Here is a 15,652-nt window from a genome sequence, read left to right as displayed (position 1 = left end):
TTGTCTGCTTTAATTTCGGAGATATAGCGCGTTGCATACGTAGATGTCAGCGAAGGCGATGCGTATATCGCGCGAGAGATGACGTGAACTACGCCTTCGACGAGGTAAGGATCATCGCCTCTGTTCATAGTATGGCCGGGTTAAACCTCCCGTTTAAGTTGATGGTGAAGAGAACCGGTTGGGGTAAGGGTCGATCGGCCGTCTCAGGCTAGATCACCGTCTCAGCTCACGGAAGGATCCCGTGGGTGTGCGGAGTAAAGGTGAATTTAGAGAAATTGCTATGAGTGGGAAAAAGAGGTATGGATGGACCTGAAACAAGCCACGAGGGGTCTAGACTGGTACAGATTAGCAATTGGCAGATGCGACATGTCGGATTTTGTTCCTAGGAGGTTCTGTATCAGACTGTTCTTTTTTTTTCTTGTCTCCTTTTCTTTTTCCCTCTCTCTCTCCTTGCTCTTGCTGTTGTTGTTTGTTGAGAGGGTGGGGTTTTGTATGTTGCTATACTTTGGGCCCGAGGGGGGGATGCATATCCATGGGTTGGCAGAACGTGGGACGATAAGTAGGGTTCCAGTATATCAGGCCGTATTATTGTTCAATAGTCTTATGGGAACATGGTTTTTTAGGGTACCGAGTCAGTTTTACCTTAACGCTTGCTGACTCAAATCACACGATCTTCAGGGTCCGGAAGAAAGTTTGGTACGGGAAACCCTTGTTTTTTTTATTGTCCGTATTGTGTGTTTAGTTACCGGTCTGGATGGCGAACGGAGAATATTTTGACTTTTGAGTTTGTTTTTCCTCGGTCCGTATTGAAATTCTGGAAATACTGACGACGTGCAGTGAACTGTATTTCCCGACGTTTACCCTTAGCTTCTTTTCACTTCCGTCGATGTACTACTATGTATGTTATCGAGATAGTGGTGCCTTAGTAACGCGTTGATCCATCAGGATCTGTGTGGGCTCAACGATTAGGTGCTGCGGTAGATTCACAAGCCCACTTTCGTTGGATTACAAAGTTCGATTTCGGACTGCATGGAAGATGTCATGTCCCAAGCCACCCAGGGTGAATCTTCAGATCTCATATCCCAGTCTGATATACGTACGTGCTCCGCGTATGCTCTGAAATGCTCTCGTCTACAATGGGAATAGAAAGAAGATCAGCCATCTGTCACGAGACGGCTCATGTCACAATGAGGGATACGTATACCCCCCGGGGAAACAAGGCTTGTTCGGGCGAAATAAGAAGAAAAATCAGCAAAGATCACCCAGCATTCCTTCGCTTTTGCAGTAACATCAGTTAACAAGCTATGAAGCATCACAGACAGTATACTATACTACGTAAGCAGAGACGTCACGGAGTGGGGCCAGGCTTTTGACAGAGGGCGTATCGAGGACAGCAGAGACAGCTAAGCGCTGCAGCTTAATCCTGCTAACAGCCCTAGTGTTGTGCACAATAAGAATAAGATAATGAAAAGAGACACAGACCACCTATCCTCGGCTTTCCACACCTATCTAGACTTTTTCTTAGTCCGAAGCTTAGTGTTTTGGGCCTTGTGGCTCGTCATACGACCATACGTAAGCCAGCGTTTCTGAGCCACATCCCAGTGGAACCAACCTAAGGCAGCAACATTTCACTCCCCAGGGTCGTTTCCTTTTTCTCCAGAGATTGCGGCGCTTCGCTAAGATGATAACTTTATTGTTCCCCTTCGACAACTTACGTAGGTGCATACGAATGCTCCGGTCCGGAGTGGGGCGGACGACGGATTAGGCTGTCCGGTAGTAAGCGCCGAGGGAGTGTGATGGATGTCAACTGGGCTTAGCTGTTGGCCTGGCCGGGGGTCCATGATCCAAATTCTGTGTGGCTGGTTTTCATCAGGGCCTTCCTCTTTTCTTTTTCTTTTTCTTTTTTTTTTTGCCGGTCCTTCGTTGGGGTCCGCTTTTTCTTTCTTCTCGTTCGCTTGGCAAATCGGATTATCCGAACGAGACGATGTATGACTACGTACTCATAGTCCATCCTGGATAAAAGCGTCAACCCCGTTCAAAACTCGGTGGTATTCGGGGACCAGCTTATTCTTTCTTGTAAGCTTAATTGTTGATTTGTTGATGAGTGGCTGCCAAGGCCAAGAGTTAATCAAATTCGAGGAGCCCTAATCCTTCTGGCGGGCCTCCTACCATCTGCCACGGTCATGGGTATTATTACTCCTGAGTCCTGACAATGGTGATGAGTATGCATGGGTAGTAAATTAGCTGCTGCGAATTGTTCCACTAATCCGCGTAAATTTCTGACGTGTAGCCAATCTATACAGAATACTAGTCGTATCAGATTCGTGTACTTTCTGTCCGGCAAGTTGAGGACCAAGTGTCGTATACCCTGCAGAACATTGTGGGAAATGTGTTGGCTACGAGGAAACTAGCACTAGTGAGGGACCCTGGAGGATTATTGGTGTATCTGCCTTGCTTCAATCTGTCATACTGCTATACGATGAAGAATGTCGAGAGTACTGGTCTGTACCTGCATTTTCTGAATCCTCAGCGGTCAACCCAGTACATTCTAGTTGTGCACACGCCCATACACACAGAATTTTGGCATTTTGTTCGCTCATCTTGCTCCGATGCTTAGGGCACTCGCTCCTCACCCTCAGAACAGAGCGAATATTGCCCCAGTAGGTTGAAGACTGCTCTGGTCGTTGCCATCATGACAGTCTCCGGTCGGCACCTCAATGTGACCGTATGCCAGACCTATCTATCATCCCTCAATGTCTATGATGAAAACTCACAAGGTGTCTGTCACCTTCCTAGGAACTCCTCCACGCCATTCACGCCATGCACTCCCTCTGCCACCTCTCCTACTCGCCTCGCTGCCACGACCCTGGCGTATGATACCCACCCCCTCCTCAAATCACGGGCTCGCTCATACCCCTCTGCTCAAACCCTGTCCACACCCATGAGCTCAGGTGCGGGGCTCAGCAGCATCAATAGTCCTATACCTGAGAGCTGACCTGCTAGTGATTCAGTCCCGGTCGGGCTTAGATATTGCTTCATCCACTTCTAGCCAGCAAAGTCTACCATTGACACAATATGTACTAAGCTCAACAACCTCAATGTGTGGCTAGATGCTTTTCAGAATAATCGGCGTGGTAAGGAGACTGCCCCTTTTCCCTGTGCATGAGATATAGCCACGGAGCTCAATAGTGAAAGGTTCGAAGAAACAGCTATAGGCGCCAGCACAACGAAGTCGATTACCTATCTTGAACTACACCGAGGCCAATGCATGAGTCAGATCTCACAGATATATACTGACTGACGGCCTCCAGCGTCTATCTAGCTATGACAACACCCCATACCATACACAGTGCGGACAACCCACAGCTCTCGTACGATGGCGTGCCTTGAAAATACGTGAATATTCTAGCAACGAACTTGGCCCCCCCCCCTGCCTGCCTTGAATACCAATACCTATACCTGCGCAAGGACACAACAACAGAGAAATCTGTTCCCAAATACGACCGGCCGTGGTTCAGCTTTAGAACCTCGATAGCTCCCAGGTGATGTCACAACATGATTGAAAGGACATCACCCAGTCACGCGCTAGGGGCAATTTCATTCAGAACAGTTCGGGGAGACTATACAAGGACGCCCGCGAAGCAACGAAGCCTAATAAAACATATGCCATAGGTCCTGAGGAATCTCTGCATGTAGTGGAGGCTCGACTGCGGGATAGAACACATAGACATAGTGCTTCGAGGATGTGGATATTATCCGGCACTACCTCTGATATACGTTCGTGCCTTCTGAGTTGTCGCAAAGAACAATGCATATTGAATGATTGCCATATACGTGGCCGAGTTCGACATTATCTGTGCGCAAGCTAATTTTCCATGGCTCTATTGTATGTCATGGGACTTAGGAGTTTGATTTTGGGTATGAAGTTGATCATACTCTGTACACTCCACCCCTATCAAAAGACGTCAAAGCCAAGTGCAACGTGGGCTAACTATGACTAATGTATGGTAGGCGATGCCCCCAGACGCCACTGCAGGGCTGCGCAGGGACCTTCCCTATTGTGGCTAAAGATGTCTCATATCATGCAGTAGCATCAATCACATCTATAATAAGAAGCAGGTCGTTGCCAAGTTGCAATTATTTCATGTGATATCTTAATTCGTTCTCATGCACATCCGGACTGTTTTTAATTCGACTCAACCCGGGAAAGACACGTTTACGTTGAGGGGGTCGATTCGGGTATTCATAGTACAGTTAGTACCAAGCAATATCGCTCCTTCCTCTCCAATGAGCTTCGTTTAACAGATACATCTATTTTCCCACATTCCCATGGGTTCATTTTGACTTCATCAAGTGTTCATGCTGAGAAGTGGCGTGAGGATCACTCCTGCGTACGGCAACTACCAGCAGTTGAAAGTTTGCCCTGGCATGCCTGACGCTCATTGGAATGTAGAAGGTATCCCTTATTGACGCAGCCCCCTCCCAATTGATTGGATAACACAACAAATACCAGTTTAAAGTAATGTGTCGGGTTGCTTTGCTTGTATGTTTTGCGGAAGATCGTGTCTCCTATCGATGACTGTTCCTATCATAGACTATGACATCGGTTGAGCATCAGTGGCAGCGTCCACCCGACACAGAACCAACACGACCCGAGCCCCTTAGGTATGTAGAATGCTGGCGATCGGTTTTGCATCAAACAAGATGTGCATCGTTTGGCAGTCTGTGGTATCCAGGCTGGAGAGAGAGTCCCAACCGCCGCCCCATTCCACACAACGGCCAAGCAACCGCCAGGGGGAGATAGGGAGTCTCCCGAAGGGTATATCTAGCGGTTGACGATCGCTCTGACAAATTCAACCTAATACTTTATCGACTTCACGTTCTCGGCTTCATACCCTCTGACCTGATAGTTCTCTTCACCACCGCTTATCACTTTTCACACATCCAGACCATTTAATTTTGATTGTTTGAAATTCAAGAAAAATGGCGCTGCTTGCCAAGGCATCATCCCTAGCTTGCCTGCTTGTTCTGGCCTTTCTGGCTCTTGCCTCGATTGGCCACTCGCACCCCATCGGGGAAATCTCCAGATCTGGGATGTTGCATGGGCGCAATCCGGATCCGGTATGTCCTAAAGATACTGCATTGATGAGCAACTAGGAAAGGAAACCACTAACTGTGTATGACAGAGAATGATACCAGGTTCCAATGACTTGGTTGGTAATATCTTCAAAAGTCTTGGATTGGATAACTTCGAGAAACTCAACCATTGGAAGCAAAACCAAGCCACGCCTGAGAGTAGCAGCACGGCGCCTACCAAAACACAGGATAGTAGCACCTCCAGTGGCGACCACACCACAAAGCAAACGACTCCGAGTGGACTAGCGGACCCTACGAGCGACCCCTCCGGTTTTGTGTCGGGGTTATTGCAGTTGCTAAGGGATAGGTTCAAGCAAGCGTTGCATAGCAGTGATGAGCACACCTTGAACTAGGGTGATCATGAGCGTTATGGGAATGTGACAGCTGATGATCTAGATGCTTGGTCTGTCTTTCTTCTATTGTATTTTGGTTTTTCTTTTTCTTTCTTATTCGAATCAATTATGTGTTGTTAATGCTCTGTTGAGCAGCCGAGTTCCCCAACGAACTCTATCAGCGGTGTAACGATTGATGACGGGATGGACAATGGCGAAAAAGTTCCGAAACTGTTAGTAATAATCAATAGATTAGCTCGAATACACTTAAATGGCAACAATGACTTTCAGGAAAAGCTTCGCTGTCAGCCTCTTATGACCGCGTGGTCATCAAACCGTGGAATCTATATCCTCCCGGCATACGCGATAAATCCGCGCCCTTAAGTCCGTGCCACCGTCCGGCCAATCCGAGTACTAGTATACTCTGCCAGCTACTAGTACTACTGGTACTACCGGCTCTCTACCTCTAACCGTGCCAGTCACTGATCTCTTTGATAGTCACCCCACAAAATCCCCAACGAAGAATGGCCGAATGACCGATTTCCAAGAATTATTGATCTCCGAAAGCAGCCCGATGGGGCGATAACCCAATTGGGCTGTGGTGATGGGAGGTCGCTGCAAGGTCCAAAGCTTGATATGAGCTGGAGTATACCGCCAATTCGCTTTTATAAACCGCCGCTTTTCGCCTCTCTGGTGGAGATCCTCGCTCCCACTTCATTCAAACGACTTCGTCGACTGGAAATTACACTTGAGTCGCACCTCAATTGCTCGTTTTTTTATTCTCTGCTCTCCTCGGTGACTTTTCTTTATTTTTCTCCCGCTTAAAGCAATTTATTCATCTTGCGATACCATGCCTTCTCTTGTTGGACGGGATATTGGCCATACTGGCTATGGGTTGATGAGTATGTAGGCTTCCTTCTTTCTCTCCTCCTTTCTGTGGTGGAATTCGCAGTGGTAGTTGTGTCTTTTCTTGTCCATGACATACATGATGCAAAGTGCAAGCAAAGAAAAAGGAGGAAAGAGATCCAAACTACAGTTTAGTTAACCCCCCACGGCAGGAATGACTTGGGTCCCTCAACCACCCCCGCAAGAACAATCTTTCGAGGCCCTGAACACCGCCCTCGCCCAGGGCTCCAATTTCTGGAACGCCGGTGAACTATACGGCACGCCGGAGCACAACTCTCTGCATCTACTGCATAATTACTTTGCCCAGCACCCGGAGAATGCGGACAAGGTCGTTCTTAGCATTAAGGGCGGGTTGAAGCCGGGCCAGCTGGCGCCTGATGGCTCCGAGGCCAATATTCGGCGCAGTGTGGATGAGTGTCTGCGCTTGCTGGATGGGAAGAAGAAGATTGATATCTTTGAGTGTGCCAGACAGGATCCGAACACTACGGTGGAGCAGACGGTCACTGTTCTTGCGCAATATGTTAAGGAGGGGAAGATTGGGGGCATTGGGCTAAGTGAGGTTGATGCGCAGACTATTCGGAGAGCGTATGTTTTTTTCTTTCTTACTTTTTTCTTTTTTGGTCTTTGTTTCACTTTCGCGTACCTCCGGTTCTATGATCCCTGGACCCTTAGTTTCTACGGTTTACGTTTTATACTGGATTATGACTGACTCAAGCATACAGACACAAGGTGCACCCGATTGCAGCTGTAGAGGTTGAGCTATCTCTGTTCGACCTCACCATCCTCCAGAACGATGTCGCGAAAGTGTGCGCGGAACTCAACATCCCCATTGTGGCGTACTCGCCATTGGGACGGGGTGTCTTGGCCGGTGCCTTCACTACCGCCGCCGACATCCCCGATGGTGATTTCCGTAAGATGCTGCCCAAGTTCCAAGACGAGGCAATGAAGCAGAACATCAAGCTAGTCAACGAAGTCAACGACCTCGCCGCTCGGAAGGGCGTTGCTCCCGTTCAGATCGCACTCGCCTGGGTTCTTACTCTTAGCGACAGGCCTGGCATGCCTACGATTATCCCTATCCCTGGTGGCACCACGAGCGCCAAGGTAACACAGAACTTGCAAGCGCCTCGTCTCACCGACGCAGAGATGGCAGAGATTGATGCAATTCTGACGCGAAATGAGATTGTTGGGGGTCGGTACTGAGGGGTTACGGTACAGTAATGGATGATTCGATTCTCAATAATGTCTTGGTAAATTTTGTCACTATATGAACTAAATGATAGAAGAAATTAGGTTTCAAAGAATTATTCTTTATCCTTAAAAGGGATACAGTATCCTAGATGGTTCTGCGATAGTTAGCGCTTTGTTGTCCCCAATGATGATATTGGAACAATTATGCGTGACGAATAGAGTCAGATCAAGTGTAGAATGTCAACATGCAATCTCGCCACAGTAAACTGAGGAGATTGTCCGAATTGCAGAATTCTTGATAGAAAATCATCATGCAAACAAAGGATTAGATGATCGGGTAGTCAATGTACGTACCATTAGCTGAGATTACAGGGTGGTAGTCGGCGCTGCAGTTCAGTCTGGTATATAAAAACAATGCGCTCAATTTTAAGGGCATCCTAGTCGTAATGGCAATCGACTAGAAATACCATTTTAATTCCAGAAGATTGACGCACGACTGTAAGTGTATTCCATGGCGAGAGAAAGTAACACAAGGAAAAGGGGGAGGAAGGAAGAGAGAAGGAAGGAAGGAAAGAAGCACGGAAAATGTTGTGGGCGGTATTTTGTCCGTCCGCAATAGCCTCGTCACGTGCCGTGCGGGCTGTATACTCGATCGCCCCAGCCTGAACACCTCTATTGACTGATTGACGCTTTGTTCCGTCGCAGGACCACCTGGTGTTAGTCCCTGTCGAACAATTGACTTCACTGATTCCTCTTCTACTGTTCCTCCCCCGCTCTCTCCCAATGACCGAATCTCCGGGTTCCCCTCTCTCTTCCATCGCCTCCGACGACATGTCGGATCGCGAGGAATTGAAGCAGGGCTTCTCCCCCTCGGCCGCAAACATGCCTCCTTCCAAGCGCCGCCGCACCGGTATCGCATCCTGGGATCGCAATACCCCCGTCTCAACAACCTTCCAAGATGACATCCCTCCGGCCTCCCCGTCGTCTTCCATCTCCTCGGACACCTCGGGCGACATCCCCAACTCCCCCAGCATACTGGCCCTTATCGGAGGCAGCCAGGATGATGACTACAGCGGCCAAGGCAACGACCAGGTGACCGTATGCCGGTGGGAAGGATGCGATGCAGGAGATCTGGGAAACATGGACGACCTAGTCCAGCACATTCACAACGAGCACGTCGGCAGCCGACAGAAGAAGTATTCTTGCGAGTGGTCTGACTGCACTCGAAAGGGCCAAACGCATGCAAGCGGATACGCACTGCGCGCGCATATGAGAAGCCATACGAGAGAAAAGCCCTTCTACTGTGCGCTACCAGGTGCGTTCGTTCCCTTGACACCGCCCCCATTCGGGGTGATGTAAAGGGCAAAGCAAAGCAAAATAAAGCAAAAAGCTAACCTGTGACCAGAATGTGACCGCAGTTTTACCCGTTCAGACGCCCTCGCCAAACATATGAGAACAGTTCATGAGACGGAGGCTCTTCGACCATCTGACCCCGTACCGAAGCATCATAATGCGCCGTCCGCCGCTGGCACCCCTGCAGGGACCCCCGTGAGCAAGCTCCAGCGCATCAAGTTGAAGCTTTCGCAACCGCCTAAGGATGAGTCCGAGCAGCCTAGTGAGAGTGTCACCGATGATAACAAGCTTTTGGACGGCTATCTGGACGAGTGGGAGGATTCCGGGTACAAGCGTGAGCTCGGCTTCGAGGATTATGAGTGCTCGCTTGCGCCGCAACAACTGTATCGACTCCTCCGTCGACAAATCCACTGGGCAGAAAAGGAAACAGCAGACCTACGCGATGAGTGGGAGAAGATCCTCCCAAAGAGAAAGCATTCGTTTCTGGAGAAGGAGGCCATCTTCGAAGACGTCTGTGATGCTGAGCTGCGACTATTCAGTCTCCTCATGGGCAGCGACGCCGCAGCGCCCGTGTCATCAGCCGCTGCCACAAACGGAGCAAAGAAGCAGCCCGAGGTAGCAGCAGATACGGAAATGACGCTGAATCCCGAATCAGAGTCGGTGGCCGCATAAAAGAGATAATCTACCTTTTTTTTTCTTTACTTTGGTCGATTAACCTACGCCTCTTCGACCCGCATCTTTCCTTCCACAATACCTTATCCTCCTCCTCATATCTCTTCTCATTGTCTTATCTTCTTCCCTGTCCTTGTCTTCTAGGGGGTATAACTTTCATGAACCAAGATACCTAATCGGATCATATTCTTTCCACGTTTTGGAGCACGGTTGTCAGTCATGGTGTGATTTCTCTTTTTTTCGGTAACACTGGTATTGAATTTTGTTATTTTGTACTTTTATGGAATAGGAATTCGATCCTTGCTTTTCATTGCACCGGCCATACTCTTAAAGTGTTATATAGATCTAGTCAAGCTGTCTAACAGAACAGAGCACATAGGTCGTTTGTAGGGGTAGAACTGCCCCGAAGCTCATGCCACATGGCCAGTTGGCTACCTTCATTACTAGCAAAAGAAAAGAAAACAGATGAATTGGAACATACTCTTTTGTTCTCTCGTTTTGTCCATTTATCAACACAAATCGCAGACAGGGTTATCGATAGAGTTAAGAGTCGTAGATATCTCCGACCACAACCTCGAGTAGCTCAGAAAGGAATAGAAACCAGACGTCTAATGATATCTCAATATGTCTCCTAGAGGAGATAAATGATCCAAAGCAGAAGTCAAAAACTCCGGAAAGGCACCGCCAATAAGATACATGAAACGAAGTGAACACCCATGACCGCAGGGTCCACTGCCAGTAAAGGGGGGGTCCCTGTTGTGGAATACAACGCGAGAAGGGAGATAGCAACGAAAAGCAAAATGCGAGGCAAGGTCCATCACTCCGCGGACACGGGGGGACCAGCCTCGGGAAACAGATATGCGAACATGTCGGCAAGCCTTTTGCTCCAATCGCAGAACAGAAATAAATGTGAAACATAAAAAGCCAAGTTATATCATGGAAACATCATATCAAGTCCACTCATGCTCAACACTCCTTCATATATCATACCAGACGCCGTCGCCATGCTTTCCCAATGATGCATATTTACCGTGAATGAAGAAAGTAAGAAAGAAAACGAATACACCACAGAATCGAAGTAGACGATCTTTTTTGTTTTGCTGCACCATGCGAGCTACGCTAGCTTCCATTGGGAGCTGGGGCGGCAGCTGCAACTTTCTGCGCAGCCATCAACTTTCGATACATTTCTTGGAGTTTGGCTCCTCCAGCTTCTTTATTAGGCCAATGATTATCCGCCACAAAATGCCTGCTCATTTAGTCAGTGAGAGATTTTAAGACAATAAACGCGAGAGACAAACCATAAACGGGTCTCTAAGGCATGAACAGAGCCTTGTCCCTTCAAAGTACCATCTATAAATTCACCGATCTTACGGAGAAGATTCCGTAACTCGGAAGCCCGCTCCGCTTTACTGGGGTAGTTCTCCTTGGTAACAGCCGAGACCTTCCTGAGGTCTTCACGAATGGGCTTAAAGAAGAGGCGTGCGACGTCCTCCTTGCCTGCGGAATAGCCGTTCTCACTATTCTTCCGGCGACGAACATCTTCACTCGACGCATCGGAGGTCCTATGGCGGGCGCGTTCGCTCTCATGAAGAGACCTTGTTCGGGAGTCGTAGTTCGGAGTGTGATGGCGCTCAACGCTATCCCGAGCCCCGTGCGTATGAGAACGATGCCTTGACCGATCCATCTCACGATGGCCTTTGCGTGAGATCGAAGGCGCGGGAGAAGCAGAGACGCTAGTACTAGCGTGGGGCCGAGAACCTTTGCGATTATTGCGGTGGTGATTCTCAACAGCCCTCTTAGCATTGATGCTTGAACCATTGGTAACTTTGTCTTTGAGAACGGATAGCAGATAATCTGCCCGGCGGACAAGGTGAACAGCGCCGGGAGACTTAGTAGACTTATCCTCTGCGTTCAGGCGCTCGGTTTTCCGTTCAACCCGGTGCTCCTCAAGGAAAAACTTATCCCCAAGTGCAAGATCTGGATCATCTCGAATTTGAGCCCAGGCACCATAGCCATGACGTTTGATGCCAATGCAAAGCATTCCATCTTCCCGGGCACCCCATGGACAGGAGTAGTCAGCCGCCTTGGTGGCTTCGGGGACCCGAAAATTCTTGAAATCAGACACTGCGTTTGTCGCTTCCTTCAGGATCCGCATCTCAGCGGGGCGCTCAACGATGGTATATGCGTTAAGACGCTTCACACCGTGTAGATCAAAAAGAACGGCTTTCTTCTCCTTCTTAGTGGGCATTTTGCCGGCATGTTCAAGAGCTTCCATCTTCTCAATATCCTCGCGGACAAGAGAGGAAGCCTTCTCAGTGATCTCACGAAGTGCAGCCTTAACAGTCTCCCTGTCACGGTCCAGCAGACGCGCCTCACGAATAACATCCTCTTCGCGATCATCTATATCACCATAACGCAAGAAGGCACGCAACAGGTGGCGATACTCCTTCTCTATAAGTGGCCGTTTTGGGTCCAGTTGCGTATTCGAATCGGAATCGTCGTCGCCATCATCAAGGGCAACCTGAGCCCTCGCTTGTCTCTTTGCTTTGCGTTCTTCACGAGAATCCCGTCCGTCCCCAGGCACATTACGCTTGCGTGGCCGATTTTGTTCGATAACCTCGGCGAGATAGCGTTCGTCAGCTTTCTTCTTCTCGTCAGCTTTGATTTCCTCCAGCTGCTCCTTGGGGATAATGTCGTCCCATGTAAGGTCATCGACCTTGATATCAACGTAGTCAAAGGCCTTGAGAAATTCTTCACCTCCATCAGCCTGGATATCCTCGGCTTGTTCGGTCTGGTGCAATTCGGCATTTGCAAGCACGGAGTCGATGTCAAGCTGCTCCAGTTTCTCCTGGTTTCCGGTCTGTTCAAACATTCTCTGGCCACGACGCTTGAGAATACGGGAAATATCCTCAGTCGAGTTCGGTTCAGTGATGGAAATTCCATTTCGCACCATCTTGTTTTGGATCTCTGATGCTTCCTTGTCGGTGACACCACGCTGTATCGTGATGAATTCCAAAAGAAGCTTATTCCGGGCCCTCTCAATCACTTCCTCTTCTACTGTATCTTTGGAGACGAGACGATACACGCTAACAGGCCTCGTCTGTCCAATACGATGTGCTCTTGCCATGGCCTGCAGATCGGCCTGGGGATTCCAATCCGAGTCGAACAGAACAACTGTATCGGCCGTCATGAGATTAATTCCCAGACCACCTGCTCGTGTAGAGAGAATGAAGGCGAAGTCACTGCTTCCGGGGGCATTGTAATGCTCGATCGCCAGGCGGCGAGAGGCCGCCGGAATCGTTCCATCAAGCCGTTGATACGTATAGCCACGAAATTCCATATACTCGCCAAGAAGGTCAAGCATTTTAACCATTTGGCTGAAGATTAAGACACGGTGGCCGTCACGTTTCAACTTCGCCAAAAGCTGGTCGAGAAGCATCATCTTGCCACTGCTGGTGATCATGGCTCTCAACACATCCTCTCGGCGAGTGCTACCGTCCAAAATCTTCGCTTCGGCATTCGGAAACATGAAAGGGTGATTACTGGCTTTCTTCAATTCCATCATAATGTTCAAAAGGGACTGTTTTTGGCCCTTAGCGCCATCGTTCAGCGCAGCATAGTTTTTTGTAAGGATGTTCTTATAATACTCCAGCTGAACATCCGACAGCTCTACTCGAATAATCTTTTCCACCTTGGGAGGCAGGTCTGATTCGACTTTAGATTTTGTTCGCCGAAGCATAAAAGGTTGTATGGCTTTAGTCAACTCCGCAAGCTTGTGAGAGGCAGCCTCCGCGTTCAAATCCATGTCGGCATCAATATCAACCATGCCAGGGTTTAAGAAGTCCAGAAGGGCAGAAAGTTCAGCGAGGTTATTCTGAATAGGAGTACCGGTAATAAGGAGCCGAGCAGGAGACCTAAACTCGAGGAGCTTTGCATACAGCTGAGATTCACGATTCTTGAGCCGGTGTGCTTCATCGATAGCCATGAATTGCCATTTGAATTGGCTCAGGAAAGATGAGTCTAGGAGAACATATTCATAGGTTGTTAGGAGGACGTTGAACTTTGGCCGTCGAGGATTGCCATCAATCATGAGCTCGTGCTCTCGCAAAACTGTACGAGCAGCTTCATTACCGTTGTAAACAACATAATTCAGGTCGGGCGTCCAGTTATCAAACGTTTCCGCCCAGGAAGGCATGGTAGACAAGGGGACGACGACCACAAAGGGCCCTTGCTGGCGTCTAACATGCCGTAGCCAGTTAATGAATGAAACAGTCTGTACAGTTTTACCTAAGCCCATTTCGTCGGCAAGAACGACATTGCGGTTCTTGACCCAGTTGAAGGCCATAAAATTGACACCCTTAACCTGAAACTCCTTCAACTCGCCGTTGCGCAAGAAGCTTGGGGTACCCTTGATAGCTTCAAATGATTTTCGGCTGGCAGGGTTGGACTCCGACTTGTCGGAGACTGGAGGCCGAGAGGAACGATCTAAGAAGCGATCTATTTCGCACTGAGCAATTTCACTAACGAGTTCCTCGTTTTCCCATGTGCAGGAGTCGTAAAAGAGGCGCTTCCATTTAACGAGGTATTCGGCTCCCTCGTCGCCTTCCCGCGTAGCAATGACTCGCTCAACCTGTTTGTAATCCTCAATGGCGTCTACGTCTCTTTCGCGATCAAGGTTCCACTTTTCCCGATCCTCGGGGGCTACATCCTCGTCTTGCCTCAAGCGAATGTCTTCATACAGGACCTTTCGGATGTAATTGTCAAGGCGGCGCGTGCTGCGGCAGTTGGCAAGAGACTCGGCAGTTTCCCATGTTGCGTGGTAATGGGATTTGCCTTGCCATTTTATGTAGAACTCGAAGTCATGACGATCGAGGTCGGTATTACTAGAGTCTACACCTGCTTTCAGACGGTGGTTGAGAACAACATCCACGGCAGGACGGTCATCTTCCACTGCATTCGCCCAGTAATTCTGCATTAGATCATCTGGGTCATCCTCAAACATTGAGTCATCATCGTCCTCATTGTATGTGGAGACCCTAGCAGCATTTCTTGTCGAGAAGCGGACCTCGGCATGAGAAGGTTCGCTTGCTGACGCCTGCTGTCGGCGACGCTTCGCCTTGCTTGTGCGAGCACGGCTGCCCCCATATTCGGATTCAGATGTTTCTGAATCTTCCGAGAATGAAGACTGGGTTGCGGAGCGGGAGGGGCGCTTGGAGGTTTGTTGTGAAGCTACAGGGCGCCGACGCTTTGAGCGAGGCGCCACTGCATCCGAGTCTGAGTCTGAGAGAGACTGGGCTACCTGACGTGTTGTACGAGCGCGTCCACTACGGCGAAGTCCGTACAGATCTGGATTTTGTCTGATATAGTCCGATTCATTGACCGAGGATGATTTGCGTTTTGTCCCCCGTCCGGATTCAGATGAAGAGTTTTCGCTACTGGACTGGCTACTGTCCTTCGCATGGTCCTCCATTGCCGAATCATCCTCGTACCCTTCTGCATCAGGAGAGTCGGCGTTGAAGGACTCGTCCGCGGCGTCAGGATCCGGAGAAGAGTCGGAAACGACGTGGTTGTCAACAGAATCGAACATGTTGCTGTCACCATCACTAGCTAAAGGCTCATTCCCAAAGCTGGCGGTGTCGGAGGCAGGCGAGGCCGGATGACCGTTGGCGAACGCCATCGCGGTCGAGGGCTCCGAGGTAGGTGGGATCACCATGCTAGTAGCTATGTGAGAAGAGACATTAGCATTGAAGCTCAGGACAGGCCTGGCGAGGGATGAAAGATACAGTGTGGCATAAAACAGCAGTACGCGACTCAGTTTCCGATCAATAGGAGCTTGGAAGTCATGACAATCAGGTAGGAGGCAGGATATGATGCACGGATGTTATTTTTGATGGAAGCTCTGATGGAACGCGACAAAGAGGGTTGATGTGAGTATTTTAGATGTAGGGACAAAATCATAGACAAAACCAGACCCAGGAGAAGAGCTACATCCAGACCTTGACCTAAAGGAATTCAGAAAACCTCAACACAAGAAATGGAGAGGAATTCTTGTGTTTCTCGGTGGG

The 15,652-nt window shown here is 49.2% G+C and overlaps 4 protein-coding genes across 4 annotated transcripts; 3 read left to right on the top strand and 1 right to left on the bottom strand.

Annotated features, from left to right (window-relative positions):
• Positions 1–4,983: 4,983 nt before the first annotated feature.
• ABOM_004246 (uncharacterized protein) lies at positions 4,984–5,489 on the top strand (the record flags this gene model as incomplete). The annotated part of the gene is made up of 2 exons (XM_022531376.1): positions 4,984–5,121; positions 5,187–5,489. The coding sequence occupies 2 exons, from the start codon at positions 4,984–4,986 to the stop codon at positions 5,487–5,489; spliced, it is 441 nt and encodes a 146-aa protein (XP_022391275.1).
• Positions 5,490–6,528: 1,039 nt separating this feature from the next.
• Positions 6,529–7,574, top strand: ABOM_004245 (aldo/keto reductase family protein; the record flags this gene model as incomplete). Its single annotated transcript, XM_022531375.1, has 2 exons — positions 6,529–6,959; positions 7,097–7,574. The coding sequence occupies 2 exons, from the start codon at positions 6,529–6,531 to the stop codon at positions 7,572–7,574; spliced, it is 909 nt and encodes a 302-aa protein (XP_022391271.1).
• Positions 7,575–8,345: 771 nt separating this feature from the next.
• Positions 8,346–9,587, top strand: ABOM_004244 (C2H2-type zinc finger protein; the record flags this gene model as incomplete). The annotated part of the gene is made up of 2 exons (XM_022531374.1): positions 8,346–8,877; positions 8,968–9,587. 2 exons carry the CDS (start codon positions 8,346–8,348, stop codon positions 9,585–9,587), a joined length of 1,152 nt encoding a protein of 383 aa, XP_022391273.1.
• Positions 9,588–10,706: 1,119 nt separating this feature from the next.
• ABOM_004243 (chromatin-remodeling ATPase CHD1) lies at positions 10,707–15,264 on the bottom strand (the record flags this gene model as incomplete). Its single annotated transcript, XM_022531373.1, has 2 exons — positions 10,707–10,833; positions 10,886–15,264. The coding sequence occupies 2 exons, from the start codon at positions 15,262–15,264 to the stop codon at positions 10,707–10,709; spliced, it is 4,506 nt and encodes a 1,501-aa protein (XP_022391318.1).
• Positions 15,265–15,652: the final 388 nt, after the last annotated feature.

The sequence above is a fragment of the Aspergillus bombycis genome (genome assembly GCF_001792695.1).
Source record: "Aspergillus bombycis strain NRRL26010 chromosome Unknown contig00022, whole genome shotgun sequence".
NCBI classification, from domain to species: Eukaryota; Fungi; Ascomycota; class Eurotiomycetes; order Eurotiales; family Aspergillaceae; genus Aspergillus; species Aspergillus bombycis.
This window is presented reverse-complemented; position numbering and strand designations above follow the sequence as displayed.